Here is a 15,401-nt window from a genome sequence, read left to right as displayed (position 1 = left end):
AGGCAAGTCACTCGTCAACGCGTCAATGCTCTTGATGAGCGACACTGCCCGGGCCGATATCATGCTCATCAACGATGAGCCCTTCATCGTCCGCATCCACATCCGCATCTACGTCCGCGTCCTGGTCGGCATCAGCTTCCGATCCAGCTTCTACTTGCTCAGGCAATACCGCGTCTGAGCCGGCCTCAACGCCGGCGAAAGTGTCGGCGTTCGAGGGCTCCATGTCTGAGGCAGACATCAACGGCGCCAGCGGGGCGCCCTCGCCATGCATCCATTCGTCCTCCCACAGGTCAATGATTTTCGAGCGCTTCTTTGGATCGCGCACGAGCAGCCGCTCCACCATCCTCCGCAGCCCTTGACTCCGCACGAGCGCCGTCCCCGTCAAGCGGCCATCCTGCTCCTCTCCACCATCCGCAATGCCGTCTCCTTCCTCCTCCTGCTCAGGCCAAGAATACTCCGCCTTTGCGATGCGCATCAAGAGCGCCCGCCGCTCCATGCGTATGGCATCCCTGCGCTTCGCCTCGCGCTGAGGGAACCCCATCTCGCGCTCACGCGAGGCGACGCGGGCGCGGGGCTTGTCGAACGGCAGCCGGCGCGTCGCGAGCGCATATAGCACAACACCGCATGCCCATGCATCAGTTTCGCGCCCGTCGTACGGACGCCCGGTGACAAGCTCGGGTGCGGCGTAGGACTCAGAGCCGCAGAGGGTCGTGAGGAGCGGCTGGGCCGGGTCAATGAACCGCGAGAGACCGAAATCGGAGAGCTTGACCAGCGGAGATGGAGGTGTTGGGAGGGGTGAAGAGAAGATAGAAGTTGTGAGAAGGATGTCTATGATCAATCATGAGTTGCAGGCTCCATTGAAAGACAATCGATGGCAGCTACTTACTTTCCAACTTGATATCGCGATGAACAAGTCCGACACCATGCATCCATCCAACAGCCTTGCAGAGCTCGCCCCATATACGACGGACAAGAGGCTCGTCAAGGCGGGCGTGACTCTCGCTGTTATTAATCAAGTCGAAGAGCTCGCCTCCTCCGACATACTCCAGGACAAGACAATGATGCGACGGAGTGCTGAAGGAGTGCACGTATGAGATAATTGAAGGATGTGAGATGTGCTGTTCGGCGCCGTCAGGGATATCACGATGAAGGAGAAACATCGGGACTTACACGCAAAATCTCCACTTCGCGCACGAAACTCACACGCGACCTCGAGTCCTTCTCGCACAACGCCCGCTCCGTCATCTTCACAGCGACCAGCCTACCCTCCGCCGATTTCCTTTCAACCACACACGCACTCCTCCCGCCCTCTCGGTTCTCACTCAAATACACGCTCTCCACACTTTCTGCACTTTCGTCACTGGCCTTCCTTGCATGCGCTGTCGCCTTCCCTCTCCTCAAAGGGGCACCTCCCTCACCATTTGCCAGACCTGTTATCAGCCTCGGCCTCGTGCCCTCAAGCCGCTTTCTCCTACCCCTTTTCTCACTTCTGCTCCTGAGAAGACTCGTCTTCCGTGACAGCTCGAGCGCCTTGAGCTGACCGTCAACGTCCCGTGCTAACCATACGCTGCTAAATGCGCCATGGCCCAGCACGCGTTCCAAACGGAGTGAGAGCGAGGCGCTCTTCAGCACTGTGCCCGCCTCCAGGACGGATACTTGAGACTCTGTTTCATCGCCCTGAGAGACAGACGATGGTAATGGCGGTAACGGCTTGGATTCGGATGCTCCAGTAACATAGGATGCACCTTCAGCTTCGGCAGGTAAAGCGAGTGGAGTAGGCAAATCGATCGAGTCCGGCAGCATAGGAGCCCCTACGGTTACACTCTCAATAGCTGGTGAGGATACAAGTAAATGTGAGTTCGGCGGCGGGCCATTGTCGTGCTCCACGAACTCGCGCCGATGATGAGGCGATGGCTCTCGCGAACGCGCATCCTCGGTTCCGTAGCGCCTCCGCGACGGGAAGAGCCGCGAGAGCGGGATAGGTGGGAGTGTCTGTCGGGTGGGAGGAGGCGATAGCGAGCCTTCTCGAGAATCTGACGGACTCAGCGGAAGCCTCGCCGTGCGGGGCGGAGGTGTGGGGAGAAGAGAAGGACCGAAAAACTCGGCGTTTAGGGAGCGCTTGGGGACGCGCTGGTGGATACGTGGTGTTTCGTCGGCCTTGGAACAACCGTCGTGGTCGCAGGACGCCGACGATGTGGGCGAGTAAAGCGAGGAAACGGACGCTTGGGATCTTATCGACGAAACCCGTGTGGGCGGGTTGGGAGGCGGGAGGGGCGTAGGCGAGCCCTCGAATGGAGAGCTGAAAAAGGCATGCGTCTTGCTTCCAATAGAATGCACCGATGTCGACGGCGATGGAAGAGGCGACGGTGCCGTAGCAGCGGAAGACACGGATGAGGAGGAGGTGAGCAGGCTGAGGTGGGAATAGCGGGTGGACGTGCTATCTGTCGATTGTGACGGGCTGAGATAGCCGGAACAGCTCGCAATCATGCTGGTGGGATTGAAAAACGGGGATGGTGGGTGTCAGAGTACAAGATGAGGATCCGTCTGGCCCCTTATGAGATCGTCGAGAGTGATGCAAGGGTGCAGTTCCAGAGGACCCAACGCGCAGTCAAATGCGCGGTCAGCGGTATGAAATGCAAACCGACCTGGGATAGGAGGGTCTGGAATACACTAGTGACCTGGAAATGCTGGACACAGCACAGCTTTGTACGTGTCGAGAATGCAGAGTGGTCAGGAAAGCATAGTCATGGAGGGAAAGAGGAAAAGGCGCAGTGGTTTTAGAGGTGGGGGGGAGATGAGTGGAGTCAACGAGGGCAGCACACCGACCGTGATGCTCGTGACGTGACCCCCCAGACGATAGGAGTCGATGATCCGTCACGGTCACACGCCAAGTCCTTCGGACGACCGTGCGTGACGCTCGTCACACGTTCGTTCATCGCAGAGGAAAGCGATAACCAAACCGTGCAAGCACACCAAGGCGGCATTTCGCTGTTGGTCCACGATGCACGTCTCGCGATATTGCCTTGGGAATGGTCGGATCATTTGGCGGGGGATCGTGACGAGTTTACGTGCCGCCGAGCGTCCCGGACTGCGCAAGGGTGCTGCACGATGAGACAAATCATGATCGGAGACGAATAGTTGCAACGTAAGTTTTCGGCTGCGTCAGACGCTGTTCAGTGAGCCACTCAATAGAAAACTCGGTCACCCGATAAATACAGTCACATTGAAAGAATCCGAGACGTCGTCGAAAAGTCGGCTTTTCATTGACAATCACCCTATCGCAAGCATCAGGAATACATATTGCAGCGTTATCACAGATAACACATACCCGATATGTCATACACGCTCATGCACGAATCGTCGGGTAGATGACATGCTGTCATGTTGCAAGACAGAGTGGCGGGCTGCAAGTCGTGTAGGAGATACGTTGGCCATATGGAGCTGCTTATCGAAAGGAAGCAAGCTCCTTTGCTGCCCATGCCTCATGTCGGCCATTTTATCTGCTGCCCCAGCAAAGCTCCCGCGGCGATCAGAATCTCAGCGAGCTAGCCGATCCGCATGCCGATGCCTTTCGGGTTCTGGATGTGCAAAACACTGAAAATTGACAGTCTGCAAACGTTGTCGACCTAGGCCAGTCGGAGAGTGTGTTTGGTGGTGATTCTATTCCAGCGGGAGTTGAGCGGAAGCGCGCCGTAGTGAGACGAGACGCGGTCACGCGCGGGCGCTACGACGCGTGTTTCTCGCGTCGTATCACGTGATTAGCGGATCAAAATTCGGAGCGCCTTCGGCCTTCCTCGTCAAGAGTCGTCAAACAACTTGTGCTCTCTGTTCACTGCAGTGCCTGCTCAGGGCAGAATGGCTTGATACGAGGTACCGATTTTGAGAGCATACGCACTACCATTGCAACATTCTCAGCGCTCTATTTTGTGCGGTGGGTGACTAAATATTGGATGAGCTTTCGCTTCAAATGTCAAACAACTCGCAATTATGGGCGAGCAGAATCGGGATGTGTACGAGGCCATGCTGATCTCATTGTATCTCTTTTTTTTTGCATCAGCTTGCTGTCGTGCGTTAGAACATGTCGCGCGCACATGCAACAAGCTAAGCCGCGACGTGGACGCTATTGTGCACGCCCGGCGATGAGAGAGTCCTATTGCCTCTTTGGACGTCCCCGAATGTTATACAACAAATTGTGCGTGTTTTCCGGCTATGTATGCTCACGTTCGGGCTGAACATTGACGGTCCTACCCATACGTTATAGTGATACCGGTATCACATGGAGAACAGTGCAGAAGTTACCGCCATGGGGCCGTTCGCAGACTGCACTTTCTACTAATCAGTTGCGAGGCGAGTGTCTATTAGGCTCCGCTGCGGTCGCTGCGGTCATCTCGGAGACTTCTGGAAGGGAGTTCGTGCAAGTACTTCCGTCACATGGCCAGATGTCGTACGACTCTTCTCTTCGGTATCTATGCAACCTCCCTGTGCTCCGCATGATGCGGTGAGATAGAATGGGAACGAGTTTCATGCATGCGCTGCTCGCATTTGAAAGAAGCAACAGAGAGGTGCTTGGATTGGCACGCACGGCGTTAGGTAGGCTTGCAGAGCGGGAGGTTGCGAAGGGTATTTCTCCGTTGCTCGGACGATTCTCTTCGCTGCCGTGTTGCATGACCTTATAATTAGAATGGAGACCAAAGTCGCCGCATCCCGTGAGTTGCCGATTTTGCACAACATACCGATGTAGCTGAGGCGTACCTGATCGCGGATAGGTCCATGTTGTCGACGCCCCTAGGGCTTGTCATCCAGGCATCCAGGCTCCATTTTCTTTGGTGGATGTCGGAGACATAGGGGAATCTGTAGATTCAAATTCTTCAGTACCTTGGCCGTACTCAACACCCAGTATCATATGTCACCGCTGCTCGGTGCGTTGCTTGACTTCAAATTCTCATGCACCATGCTTCCTTTCTTTGTTCAACGTGCAGACACGGCGAAGACTCACGTAACGCCACTGAGCACATTTGGATCTCCTCGACCTCGCGATGGTCACGTGTGCGGAGCGCGTTCAGAGTCCGCGCGGATACGGTATAGTGGGCGTTATAAGAATGTGCTCTAATTCAAGGTGGTGCGAGCGGAAAGCCCCCTTCCGCGTCTTTCCTGCTTCACGCATATGACCGCGCGATGGTCTCCTGCGGCAACTATGGGATCGTGAACGGCTCGTCGTGCGGCTGCCCGACGGGATTTGGCAGCTCTGACTGCTCGGAGCCTGCCTGTGGTGGCACGATATTCGACGGCGCGAGCCGCTCGCTGGCGTCAGCGTCATCTGGTGGTTTTCCGAACATCACGGGGTGTAACTGTGAGAGCGGCTGGTCGGGGACTGGGTGCAACGTTTGCAGGACGGCGAGCGCGTGTCAGTCTGGGTACTCGAAAGCGGGATACAGCTCGAGTGTGAGCTCGTCGAGCCTCTCGGGCGCGGAGAACGACACGCTGGTGTGCAATGTTGACCCGAGGGTATATGCGGCAGGGGTGATGAGCTGTGCGGTTGATGTGCGTGCCCTGCTATCTACTGTCTACTGTTGTCTCACTCGTTCTAGAACCCCACGCTGCAAGCAATCTATCCCCTATCTTCGACCATCAATATTCTCCGCACGCTGAACCCCTCGCTCACTCCTGTGCCAAATGTGACTGGATTTGGCTCGGCTGGGTCGATATATGCGCAGCTTTTCTACGCCGGTGTTGAACAGTTCTACTGCAATGCTGACTCGTGCATTCAAGATGCAGGGAACTCGACGGACAGCGACTCGGACTGGACATGCGAGAGCCTGCGGTGTACTTGCATCCCGAATACTACATTCTGTGGAGGCGTGTCTACGACAAACCTCACGTCGATCATCGACGACTTGTCGGGCACGCTCACCATTTCTTGCGATGCACCGTCCTCAGGGAACAACACCGCTACGTGCGCATTCAAGCAGGCGACTATCGAGTCTGTGTTCGGCTCCAACGGCCTCACCCTCACAGGATGCGAATTTGGTGAATGCGTCAGCCAATACGTGATTGACGACATCTCAAACAACTCCACGAGTACATCCGGCTCTTCTGATAGTAAAAAATCGCTCAGCGGAGGCGTCATCGCGGGGTTAGCCGTCGTGGGCGGACTTATCCTCCTCGCGCTGCTGTTCCTGGCATATGGATGGTTCTGCCAACGGCGTGCACGCAAAACTGGACCTCACGCTTCCGGCAAGAATGGCGGCGTTGCCGTCAGCTGGTCCGATGTCAGCTACTTCGTCCCAGGTAGCGGTGATTATTCCTGGTCCTCCCTCGTCAGCCCATTGAAGAGCAGACGGGCTCGTCGAGACCTGAATGATCACAGAGTTGTGCTGGATAATGTCAGCGGACTCGTCTCGCCAGGTGAGATGATGGCTATCATGGGTCCAAGTGGTAAGTAAAATAAAATGGCTCAAATCTGTGTCTCTAACGCCGCATTATAGGTGCCGGTAAGACAACTTTGATTGAGATCCTAGCCGGGAAGAGCAAGTCAGGCCATGTCACTGGTTCTGTCTCCTTCTCGCCTTCTACGCCCAGATCTGAGAGCTCTTCTTCCATACCGTCGCGCATCGGCTTTGTGCCGCAGCAGGACATCCTCCCGCCCATGCTCACCGTGCACGAAGCGATACTCTTCGCCGCACGCCTGCGCCTCCCGGAAAGTATTCCAGACTCAGAGAAGATCGTCCGAGTCGATGCCGTGCTCTCGCAGCTGGGCATTTCGCACGTCCGCGACATTCGCATTGGCGATGGGGAGAAACGTGGGATTAGCGGCGGAGAGATGCGCAGGGTCAGCATTGGACTGGAGCTTGTCGCGCGGCCGGACGTGTTGATCCTGGATGAGCCGACGAGTGGGCTCGATTCTGTGTCGGCGAAGAAGGTGGCGGAAGTCTTGAGTACATTGGCTCACGATGCGGAGAATCCTACTGCAGTAATTGCGTCGATTCACCAGCCTAGGTGAGTCCGTTGGTATCTTTGATATCAACCAGTGTTCGGCTGACATATTTGTGTTCAGCTCTCAGCTCTTCCAGACATTCGACAAGATCCTTCTTCTATCGCACGGCCGCGCGCTCTACTCCGGTCCAGGCGGCCTTATACCATCCCAATATTTCTCTGCGCATGGCATTCCATACACCGCAGGCTATAATGTCGCTGACTACCTCCTTGATGTCGCGAGCGACCCTTCCATCGGGCTGTTTCAGACGTCGAAGAACGATAAGACGAGCACTGGCGAGAATGCGGAGAAGCTGTCGAGTAATGAGATAGTCGTTCTCGGTGGCGGCGACGAGGCACAGAAGGGCGTAGGAAGCTCGTGGCGGAGCAGATATTTCGGCCAGAAGTATGCGACAACGTTCTTAACGCAGTTTGAGGTGTTGTCTGGCAGAGAGTGGAAGATTTTGAGAAGGTTATTATTTTTGTTTTCTTCTCAAGTAAATGCCGGCTGCTGAATATTCATTTGATAGGGATAAGACGTTATTCCTTACGCATACTGGTGTAGCGTGCATCCTTGGCGTGTTTGTTGGTATGTAACCTTAAAATTGGCCGCGTCCCGTATGATTGTCTAATCTTGTTCAATTCTGCTAGGCGGTATGTATTACAAGACAGGAATCACCATTGCTGGCTTTCAGTCTCGCGTGGGATGTTTGTTTTTCTTGGTAAGTCATGCAATTGCTATGTGGTCGACTTCTTCTGATGACTAACCAGGGTGCCCTCATTGCATTCTCGACTCTGAGCGCATTGTACAACATTGTCGAGATTCGCCCGCTTTTCCTAAGAGAACGATCTGCTTCATACTATAGGTCGGCGAGACGTCTCATAAGTAACGTCGTCGACGTGATCCTGACCGTCAAATTTACAGTCCGACTGCATGGCTTATGTCGCGGTTCATTTTCGACGTTATACCGCTACGTGTGTTGCCTACCATCATTGTGTCGACTGTGTAAGCAACAGTGGTTTTTATTGCCCAGTTATTTGTCATTCAACGCATCCTCTCCTGTTTCAGGGCATATTGGATGGTCGGATTGGCCCCTGATGCGGCGCACTTCTTCAAGTTCCTATTCATCCTCGTTTTGTACACGCTCGTGATGACGCTCTTTGTGAGTCGCCCTCCCTCACTGTGCTTCTCCCGTTTCCTGACGCGCCTTTCTCACAGAATTTCCTTCTTGCCTGTGTCTTCCGCAACGGCGGTATTGCGATCCTGCTTAGTGCCCTGCTCGCACTCTATCAGATGACATACGCAGGCTTCTTCGTTCACCTGGATACTATCCCTCCCGTACTCCGATGGCTTCAATGGCTCTGTCCGCTCAAGTACAACCTCGAAGCACTGTCGGTGAATGAGGTCGGATCTGGTCTCATGATTGAAGACTCACTGGAAGGTGTTCCTGTGGACATATCGGCGAGTTTGATCATGGAAGACGTGAGCGACTAATCTTCTATATATTGGTGTTCTCGCTAATGTGATCTCTCTCGCTCAGCTATTCGGCTTCGGCGAGAACAACTATTATCGCGATGTACTTGTGTTGTTTGCTTTCATTGCTGGATTCGGTGTGATGGTAATCGGCGCTGTGTGGATAAAGGTTAGGGAGAGACGATGATTTTGTATTCACGGACGGCTTGTTGTAAGGACCTCATCAGCTTTTATGTATTTCTTGTAGCTATTGGCTCCATGTGCTCAGCAGTGATATTGTTGCACGATGCAGGCCTGCGGTTGGACATCCTGAACGGGATATTATACTGCGCTCCTACTCAAAGACTTTAAGACTTAAGTTGCCATGGCTCGCAGCTGTGATCGGAGGTGGCGACCTGGCCTATGTCATTGTAGCAAGGGACACATATTGTCGTTATCGAAAAATCTATGGTCTCGTCGATATGCATATGCATGATATTGCTAGCGGTACATCAACCGAAGCTCGGAGTCTTAGCGTCAACACTGTCGACGCTGCTTCGGGCGCTTATATATAGAACAATTTGGTTCTATCTGTACTATTCCCTGGTCAAGCCATGAGCTCTTCAGCTGGTTCTGACTCGGAACGTGAAGGCTCTCTCCCAATGGCAACAAAAGAGCATTCAGATGGCCAAGTAGCCTCAAGCAAGGCAAAGTCCCGAGCGGAAGGCGTTGCGCCCGCAAATGGGAGCGGGAAGGACGAAGATTGGGAATACAAGCCGCCTCCAGGCTTTACACTGATAGACCATGATGTTGACGTCGGCAAATTCGATTGGGACGCGCTGAAGGACGACGAGAACCTTGAGCTGTGGGTGATTCGCATGCCGAAAGGGGTGAGAGCTCTCTTTGACTTTACATTCATTCACGTCGCTGATCCCCGTTCCAGCTCGAAGCAAAACACCTAGAAAATGTGAAGCTCGACGTGCCATCTTCTTCCCGTGCGACCCGCATAGGATATATAGACCGTAAAAGCACTGCCTACGATGTGTGGTCGCTGGGCGATGGTTCGGCAGACGTTGTGGGTGGCGAGGAGCTTAAAAGCCTAAGCTGCCTCTTACCGAGGAAAAGGAAGGGCGGGAGATTGTATCAGGGTATGTTCTCCGTCACCTCCCGTGCCGCTGTATCCTTAGGTGTTGTAGCACCCAGGCCGATTGCGCGCCATCTTGTGATCACCGCAAAACCGGTGTTACCTACACTTGCAGCACCAGAAGCGTCAAGCTCCGGCTCTGCACCCATGTATAAGAACCCTCCGCGGCCTCGCTATCCTTCGGAAGTCTTGACACATCGCTTTATGCCGATCGGTTCAGTTTCTTCCACAAACACTTTACTGGACTCGATGGATGTAGATCAGGTGGAGGATTCGTCGATGTCGCCTTCTACGCAGGGACGTCCCTCCGCTGATGTATTTGCAACTGCTGGTGAGCTGCCGAAGAAGAAAAAGAGGAAGGGAGAGAGCAGTCGTGTCAAAACGTCTCGGAAGACGAAAACAGCTGCCTGAGACATGCATTTCTTCGACCTGGTCACTCTCGCACTTGGCCCATCATTCACGATGTCATACCCCCTCCCGAACAAACAATGATGCATTGCAAGGGAGAAAACGCAGGTACCGATTCTCCGCAAATGAAGACCACAGTGAGAAAAGTCGCAACAATGCAATCAGCATCGTCCATCATCCTATCTCCATATAATCCTCTGGCGCTCTCTCCTTGCCCTTACTACTAAATGTAGTACTAGTCCGTGCATCCAACGTGCCATTCGCGCCCTGACGCGACTTCGAGCCCGGCTCAAAGGCCGGGAGTCCTAACCGCGCCAGCTCGCGCCGCACTTCCTCCTCGATCCCCTCATATACACTCGTCTTTGGCAGACCATATATACGTCCGGGGCTTTCCGTCTCCTTCTCATCAAATATGCCTCCCACGGTGTCTACCCATTGCCGTCTCGTCTGCACAAGCTTCTTCAGCTGCTCAGGCACACTGAGCCGCTTTTGCTCGTCTTGAGCGAGCCCAAGCGCTGCTGGACAAGGAGGCAGTGCAGCAAGCCCGTCGAGTGTGCCGTTTGCGACGCCGTTGGGCTCCGCGCTCTTCTTCTTCTTCTTGCTTGATTTCGGACCGTCCTTCTTCTGTAGCTTAGAGTACAGCGTCGTGATATTCTTGTCGATCGAGTCGCGCAGATCGAGATACTCCTGATAGCCGAGTCTGTCTCGCGCGATGGCTGCCAGTCGCGTTCTGCGTGCCTTGTTGGTCGCGAGGACTGTCCTCAGTTCGCGTTGAGCATGGCGCAGGGCAGTGGCTATCGGGTCGTCTACTGCTTCCGAGAAGTCAGGCTAATATTTGAGTCATAATGCTATTAATAGCAATGCCAACTGTGAAAGTTATGATGACCCACCGTTTCATGAAGTAGACCATAAAAGCGAAGCACGTTCTTGACCCGGTCTTCGAGATCGGCCACGTTGAGCTTATCTCGCGCTGCTTGCGCTGCGGCACCGTTCGTCCCTGGGCGACCTTCCATCGCCTCCTCAGCAGCTTTCACGCCCTTCCATTCTGTTGCATCGTGCATTGGTATGAGTGCACTGACCAGCCGCTCCGAAAGCGGGCCGTGTCCCCGCTCCTCAGTCAACAAATCCGTCTCCATCAACGTCGACGGCTCCCAACGCGGCAGAGGCTCAGACACCGATGCATGTCTCGGCGCGGTGGCACGCACCGCGACCGTGGTAGGAAGTGGCCCGCCATACAGCGCAGTGTCTTCCTCTTCCCACACCTCCGAGTAGTGCCGCCCGCGCTTTGGGAGCACAAACGGTTCGACGTCGTCGCCAGTATACTCGAGGAAGCCGATGTCCTCCTCCTTGATCGGCCGGATCCACGGCTCGATGCTCGTGTAAAACGTGCTCACTTGCACCTGGTTACCGGGCGGCTTGCTCCTGCTGAAGTCTTCAGTGACTTCTGTAGGTGTACTCGGTCCTGCAACTGGCGCTGGAAGAACAGGTGGACGCGCAGGCAACAGTGAGCTCTGTGGCGGGAGGGCAAAATCAGGGCCGGCGGGCTATGTAGCGCATCAGATGGTGGCGCACCATAACAATGAGACACAAACGCGTACCTTGTTGAATACAAGCGACGCAGAAGGGTACTTCGTTGTCTTCACCGGTGGTGTGTGTGGGTGCGTGTGCGCTGGCACAGGTGATACTTTGCGAATCTTTGGAGGCTCTGCACGCACAGAGGCATTGTCACCGAGTGATCACCGAACACTACGACGTGGACTCACCCTCGCCATCGCTTATATCTTCGCGCTTCCGTTTCTTCTTCTTCTTCTTCATCTCCTCGGTCATGCTGTGGAATATTAGTGGTAAACGCGTACCAGTCAATCACGACTTACGACCTGCGAGACTCGATCGCTGGCGTAGGAGTCAATGGAACGGAGATTGGAGGTGCCGGTGGTACGCGTGGACGTGAAATAGGTGGTTGGGGCTGCACAGACAATCGTGTTTCTTCGCCGTTCGGCAGTGGGGTGACTGTCATTGAGAAGACATCAGAACGCAACGATCGTTTACGGACAACGGACATTATAACTAAGAGGAAATCGATGGAGGGAGGGGGTATATATCGATATGCGACTAGAGCAAGGACGACCGAAGGGGAGTGGCCCATCTTGGCCAGAAACAAACTCCGTGTGGTGGCGCTAACACAATAGCATTCCAGGGTGGCAGTTCCGCGACGGATGTGGCAAATGTGTACGCAGATTACGGTGTAGATAATCATGATTGCCTGTCAGACGTCCTAGGATTATAATCATGGCAATCACATCGTATTCGCGAAGATGGTCGCGATGTGCCGCCACTTGGGTAACTCATGCGATGTGTTTTACCACAGCGGAAAGACCACCCCAAACTGCAGATCGTAGAGTTCGCAAATAGTGCCCGGGCCACAGGGCGTGAAGGTGCGGAAGATTACGGCAGACACCGCGCGTCTTCAAATGAATGGACGGACGCACAATTGAGCAGAGAGGACGGACTTTGAATAAATAAAGGTATTCCAAGGGGAGTGAACGAACTAAGTAGACAAAGATGTACGCACAGCCACGTTCTCGCGTGAATTTCTCCGCTGCTTTAGCTTTGCCCTTCTCCCTCTCCTTCAGTCGGCGCATAGACTCCTCGATAATCTTGAGGTCTTCGCCGGCTTTCTTGGCCCTCTCCAATGCCTTCTGTTTGACGAGCTGAAGTTCCCCAACCAGAACCTGTAGTTCATCTGTGGGAGGGACGGTCTCTGGAGCTTTCCTGAATAGTATGGAGTGGATTTCGGGTGGCGAGGGGAATGGGGATAGACCCGAGAACATGATGATTACGGCACGCAGTCAAGAGCCTCTCAGAAAGTTCCTGCGGTTAAAAGCAGTCCAGACAGCGACTCCCGGTCGTATCCGATCCTCAAATGGAGAGTTGCACAAATGCTCGAGGAGCACTGTTGTGGCCGGAGGCAAGTTAGTTAAGCGCCGAATGGACTGGTACGCGACATACAAATCAGGTCATATTTCACACGCGTAATTATTCTCGCATGGTTATAAAGCGCTTGTGTCATTCGCTAATTGACCGGCGGCAATTCCCGGGTAATATATTCGAAACCCGCGCGGCGTGAGCGGTCGAATAAATAGAACTTAGAACAAAAATGTCTTCAACATTGACCTCCCTCTCCTGCCTCATGCTCTCAACATGAAATTTTCCGAGTCTCCTCCTGAGAGCCCGTGGGCCAGCCCAGACAGTATAGAGCTTGCTGAATTTGACGAGGTCGGTGTGACGTCCGACCGCCATCACCGAAACAGCTTCAGACGTGATTCTGCTTTCCCGGATCTCGTCGATGAGGGGGACGAGGAGGACAGTGATGGCGAAGATAAAGGTGATCGTGCGCTGCTTGGTTCTCATGCCAGAGTCGTATCACCTTCACCACCAACCTACAAGCCCAGTACTTGGGCTCAGGTCAGGAGCATTGTCATTGAGGTAGGGATGACGAATAAGTTTCGTTTGGCACCCGATTGAATACGATCATCCGTTGTCAGACATTTCCGACACTTCTACTCACAACCACCGGACTGCTATTTACGGGAAATCTTTTGAACAAAATTTCGGTATGCTTAGCAGTCCGTCCGGATTCAGTACGCTCACAAGTTGTAGCATTGGAAAGCTATGTCTCGTGTCGACGAGCTCATCATGATCATTCCCGTGGTGTTGAATCTCAAAGGAAACCTCGAGATGAACCTCTCAGCGCGCTTGGGCACCGCCGCCAATGTCGGCGAGCTAGACAAGCCCGAAACACGCCGTGCACTCATCCTCGGAAATCTGACTCTACTACAAGTGCAAGCTGCAGTCGTTTCGTTTGTTGCCGCCTGTGTCTCATACGTATTGGGTCGCATTGTCTCTTCACAATCTGCGGAGCAGTCAGTGGAGGTTATGATGGGAAACTTAACCAGCTTGAGTAACGCGACTCTGTCCGACAATCTGCATGGTCGACTCTATGCGCGAGTTCTCCACGAAAGCCGCAAACCCCTTCCTGCTCTTCCGCAAACAGGCAAGAAGATATCAGGCGCTTCCGAGTACATCCATCTTGCGCGCTGTACCATATATTTTCTGACGGTCGGTTTGCAGATTTATTATGGTTGCGTCCGCCGCAATGTGCTCGACCGCTTTGTCCAGTGTTGTCTTGGGCTCATTCATGTGTGGCCTGGTCGTTCTCTGTCGCCGATTTGGACTCGATCCCGGCAAGTCAATTCATATACTGCCTTCCTTTCCGTGATGTGACCTATCACCTGTTGCAGACAATATAGCGCCTCCTGTTGCGGGATGCCTCGGGGACATGGTGACGCTTTCCATCTTGGGCGTAGTCTCTGTGCTACAGGTGCGCATGGTGGATACACCTGTGCCACTGATCCTAGTCATTCTCCTCACGATCGCTGCTATTGGCTGGACGGTAGTAGTCCGCCGAAATCCTCACGTCAGGCATCTTGTCACGGAGGGATGGCCCCCTTTGATCGCTGCCATGATCATCAGTAGCGGGACTGGACTCGTGCTGGATGCTTTCGTGAGCCGATATAGGGGGTTTGCGCTAATAGCTGTAGTCATTACAGGTAAGCGAATTCTGCCGGTCGTCTTGGCATATCCTCACGATCTGTCATGCATTAGGTGTACCTGGCAGCGTCGGTGCTATCTTCATCTCACGCTTGTCTACCGCGCTGCATGCAGCTGCGATGGTCCTGTTGCCGTCAAATGTCGACCACAAACCTCATCCGAGCGGCCGTCTAGTGATGATCACATTGCTGGCAGTTAGCTTTCCAATTCAAATACTCTTTGTCGGGATGCTCTATGCTTTCGGCTGGCTACATCTATCCATCGTATTTGCGGTTATGGAGGTCATCTTCTTCGCATTAGCCGTAAGCGCCACGCACATAGTTTCAGCACGTACTTGTCTGACCCTTCAAACAGGTCGTAATTTCCTTGTTCCTGGCTCAAGCAGCAACTAACCTTCTCTGGAAGTGGAAGCTCGACCCAGATATGTATGCGCTACCGCTGCATTCGGCTTTCATGGACCTTGTCGGCCAACTTCTTCTAGTTGTCTGCTATGAAGTCGCTGCCTTGCTTGGATCGAAGGTTCGCAGCCCTAGTGCGAGCTGATCTTGAGGCACAATGAGTCCTCCATCAGCAGTTCCCCTCATGCCTATCCTTTATTCTTCAGAAAACGGACTTCACATAGATTCCGCACTATAACTGTACTGTAAGTTCCCCTGGTTGGCGGCGTCACCATTCACCCTTTTTCGATCCTTGAAGCGTGGCGCTGTGCTATTTATGGCTACATACTATAATGATTTGCTTGGCATGCTCCGCAGAAAACGAATCATTGCGAAATGTCACACGGACGGACAGCGGCGAATGTGTCTGTATTGG

The 15,401-nt window shown here is 53.8% G+C and overlaps 6 protein-coding genes across 6 annotated transcripts; 4 read left to right on the top strand and 2 right to left on the bottom strand.

The window, feature by feature from the left end:
* Positions 1 to 22: 22 nt before the first annotated feature.
* LAESUDRAFT_716106 (kinase-like protein) lies at positions 23 to 2,487 on the bottom strand (the record flags this gene model as incomplete). Its single annotated transcript, XM_040907223.1, has 3 exons — positions 23 to 828; positions 887 to 1,118; positions 1,171 to 2,487. 3 exons carry the CDS (start codon positions 2,485 to 2,487, stop codon positions 23 to 25), a joined length of 2,355 nt encoding a protein of 784 aa, XP_040761218.1.
* Positions 2,488 to 3,839: 1,352 nt separating this feature from the next.
* Positions 3,840 to 4,284, top strand: LAESUDRAFT_333508 (uncharacterized protein). The gene has a single exon (XM_040902061.1). It carries the CDS (start codon positions 3,951 to 3,953, stop codon positions 4,230 to 4,232), a length of 282 nt encoding a protein of 93 aa, XP_040761217.1. The 5' UTR covers positions 3,840 to 3,950; the 3' UTR covers positions 4,233 to 4,284.
* A 486-nt stretch (positions 4,285 to 4,770) lies between these two features.
* On the top strand, positions 4,771 to 8,761 carry LAESUDRAFT_744548 (ABC transporter). Its single transcript, XM_040911321.1, has 11 exons — positions 4,771 to 5,541; positions 5,589 to 6,435; positions 6,486 to 6,996; positions 7,055 to 7,444; positions 7,503 to 7,561; positions 7,624 to 7,694; positions 7,744 to 7,838; positions 7,898 to 7,978; positions 8,042 to 8,135; positions 8,192 to 8,455; positions 8,514 to 8,761. Exons 1-11 carry the CDS (start codon positions 5,176 to 5,178, stop codon positions 8,631 to 8,633), a joined length of 2,898 nt encoding a protein of 965 aa, XP_040761216.1. The 5' UTR covers positions 4,771 to 5,175; the 3' UTR covers positions 8,634 to 8,761.
* Positions 8,762 to 9,039: 278 nt separating this feature from the next.
* LAESUDRAFT_659536 (uncharacterized protein) lies at positions 9,040 to 9,980 on the top strand (the record flags this gene model as incomplete). Its single annotated transcript, XM_040904814.1, has 3 exons — positions 9,040 to 9,315; positions 9,369 to 9,573; positions 9,622 to 9,980. 3 exons carry the CDS (start codon positions 9,040 to 9,042, stop codon positions 9,978 to 9,980), a joined length of 840 nt encoding a protein of 279 aa, XP_040761215.1.
* Positions 9,981 to 10,065: 85 nt separating this feature from the next.
* Positions 10,066 to 12,950, bottom strand: LAESUDRAFT_333434 (uncharacterized protein). Its single transcript, XM_040902060.1, has 6 exons — positions 12,550 to 12,950; positions 11,852 to 11,987; positions 11,741 to 11,805; positions 11,576 to 11,682; positions 10,868 to 11,521; positions 10,066 to 10,805 (listed from the first exon to the last, which is right to left on the bottom strand). Exons 1-6 carry the CDS (start codon positions 12,806 to 12,808, stop codon positions 10,152 to 10,154), a joined length of 1,875 nt encoding a protein of 624 aa, XP_040761214.1. The 5' UTR covers positions 12,809 to 12,950; the 3' UTR covers positions 10,066 to 10,151.
* Positions 12,951 to 13,178: 228 nt separating this feature from the next.
* LAESUDRAFT_738195 (uncharacterized protein) lies at positions 13,179 to 15,131 on the top strand (the record flags this gene model as incomplete). The annotated part of the gene is made up of 7 exons (XM_040910866.1): positions 13,179 to 13,463; positions 13,523 to 13,591; positions 13,638 to 14,056; positions 14,109 to 14,221; positions 14,279 to 14,587; positions 14,643 to 14,890; positions 14,943 to 15,131. The coding sequence occupies 7 exons, from the start codon at positions 13,179 to 13,181 to the stop codon at positions 15,129 to 15,131; spliced, it is 1,632 nt and encodes a 543-aa protein (XP_040761213.1).
* Between the last annotated feature and the right edge of the window lie 270 nt (positions 15,132 to 15,401).

The sequence above is a fragment of the Laetiporus sulphureus genome (genome assembly GCF_001632365.1).
Source record: "Laetiporus sulphureus 93-53 unplaced genomic scaffold LAESUscaffold_39, whole genome shotgun sequence".
NCBI lineage: Eukaryota > Fungi > Basidiomycota > Agaricomycetes > Polyporales > Laetiporaceae > Laetiporus > Laetiporus sulphureus.
The sequence above is the reverse complement of the archived record's forward strand: the minus strand, read 5'-3'. Positions and strand labels throughout refer to the sequence as shown.

Bases quoted from the DNA above. Each gene is read 5' to 3' on its own strand.
- LAESUDRAFT_333508 (XM_040902061.1), top strand. From the start codon at position 3,951: ATGAGCTTTCGCTTCAAATGTCAAACAACTCGCAATTATGGGCGAGCA.
- LAESUDRAFT_744548 (XM_040911321.1), top strand. From the start codon at position 5,176: ATGGTCTCCTGCGGCAACTATGGGATCGTGAACGGCTCGTCGTGCGGC. The intron at 5,542-5,588 runs GTGCGTGCCCTG...CACTCGTTCTAG, and splicing joins TGATGAGCTGTGCGGTTGAT to AACCCCACGCTGCAAGCAAT. The intron at 7,445-7,502 runs GTTATTATTTTT...TTCATTTGATAG, and splicing joins GAGTGGAAGATTTTGAGAAG to GGATAAGACGTTATTCCTTA.
- LAESUDRAFT_333434 (XM_040902060.1), bottom strand. From the start codon at position 12,808: ATGTTCTCGGGTCTATCCCCATTCCCCTCGCCACCCGAAATCCACTCC. The intron at 11,988-12,549 runs GTGCGTACATCT...TCTCAATGACAG, and splicing joins ATTCACGCGAGAACGTGGCT to TCACCCCACTGCCGAACGGC. The intron at 10,806-10,867 runs GTGGGTCATCAT...CTCAAATATTAG, and splicing joins ATGGTCTACTTCATGAAACG to CCTGACTTCTCGGAAGCAGT.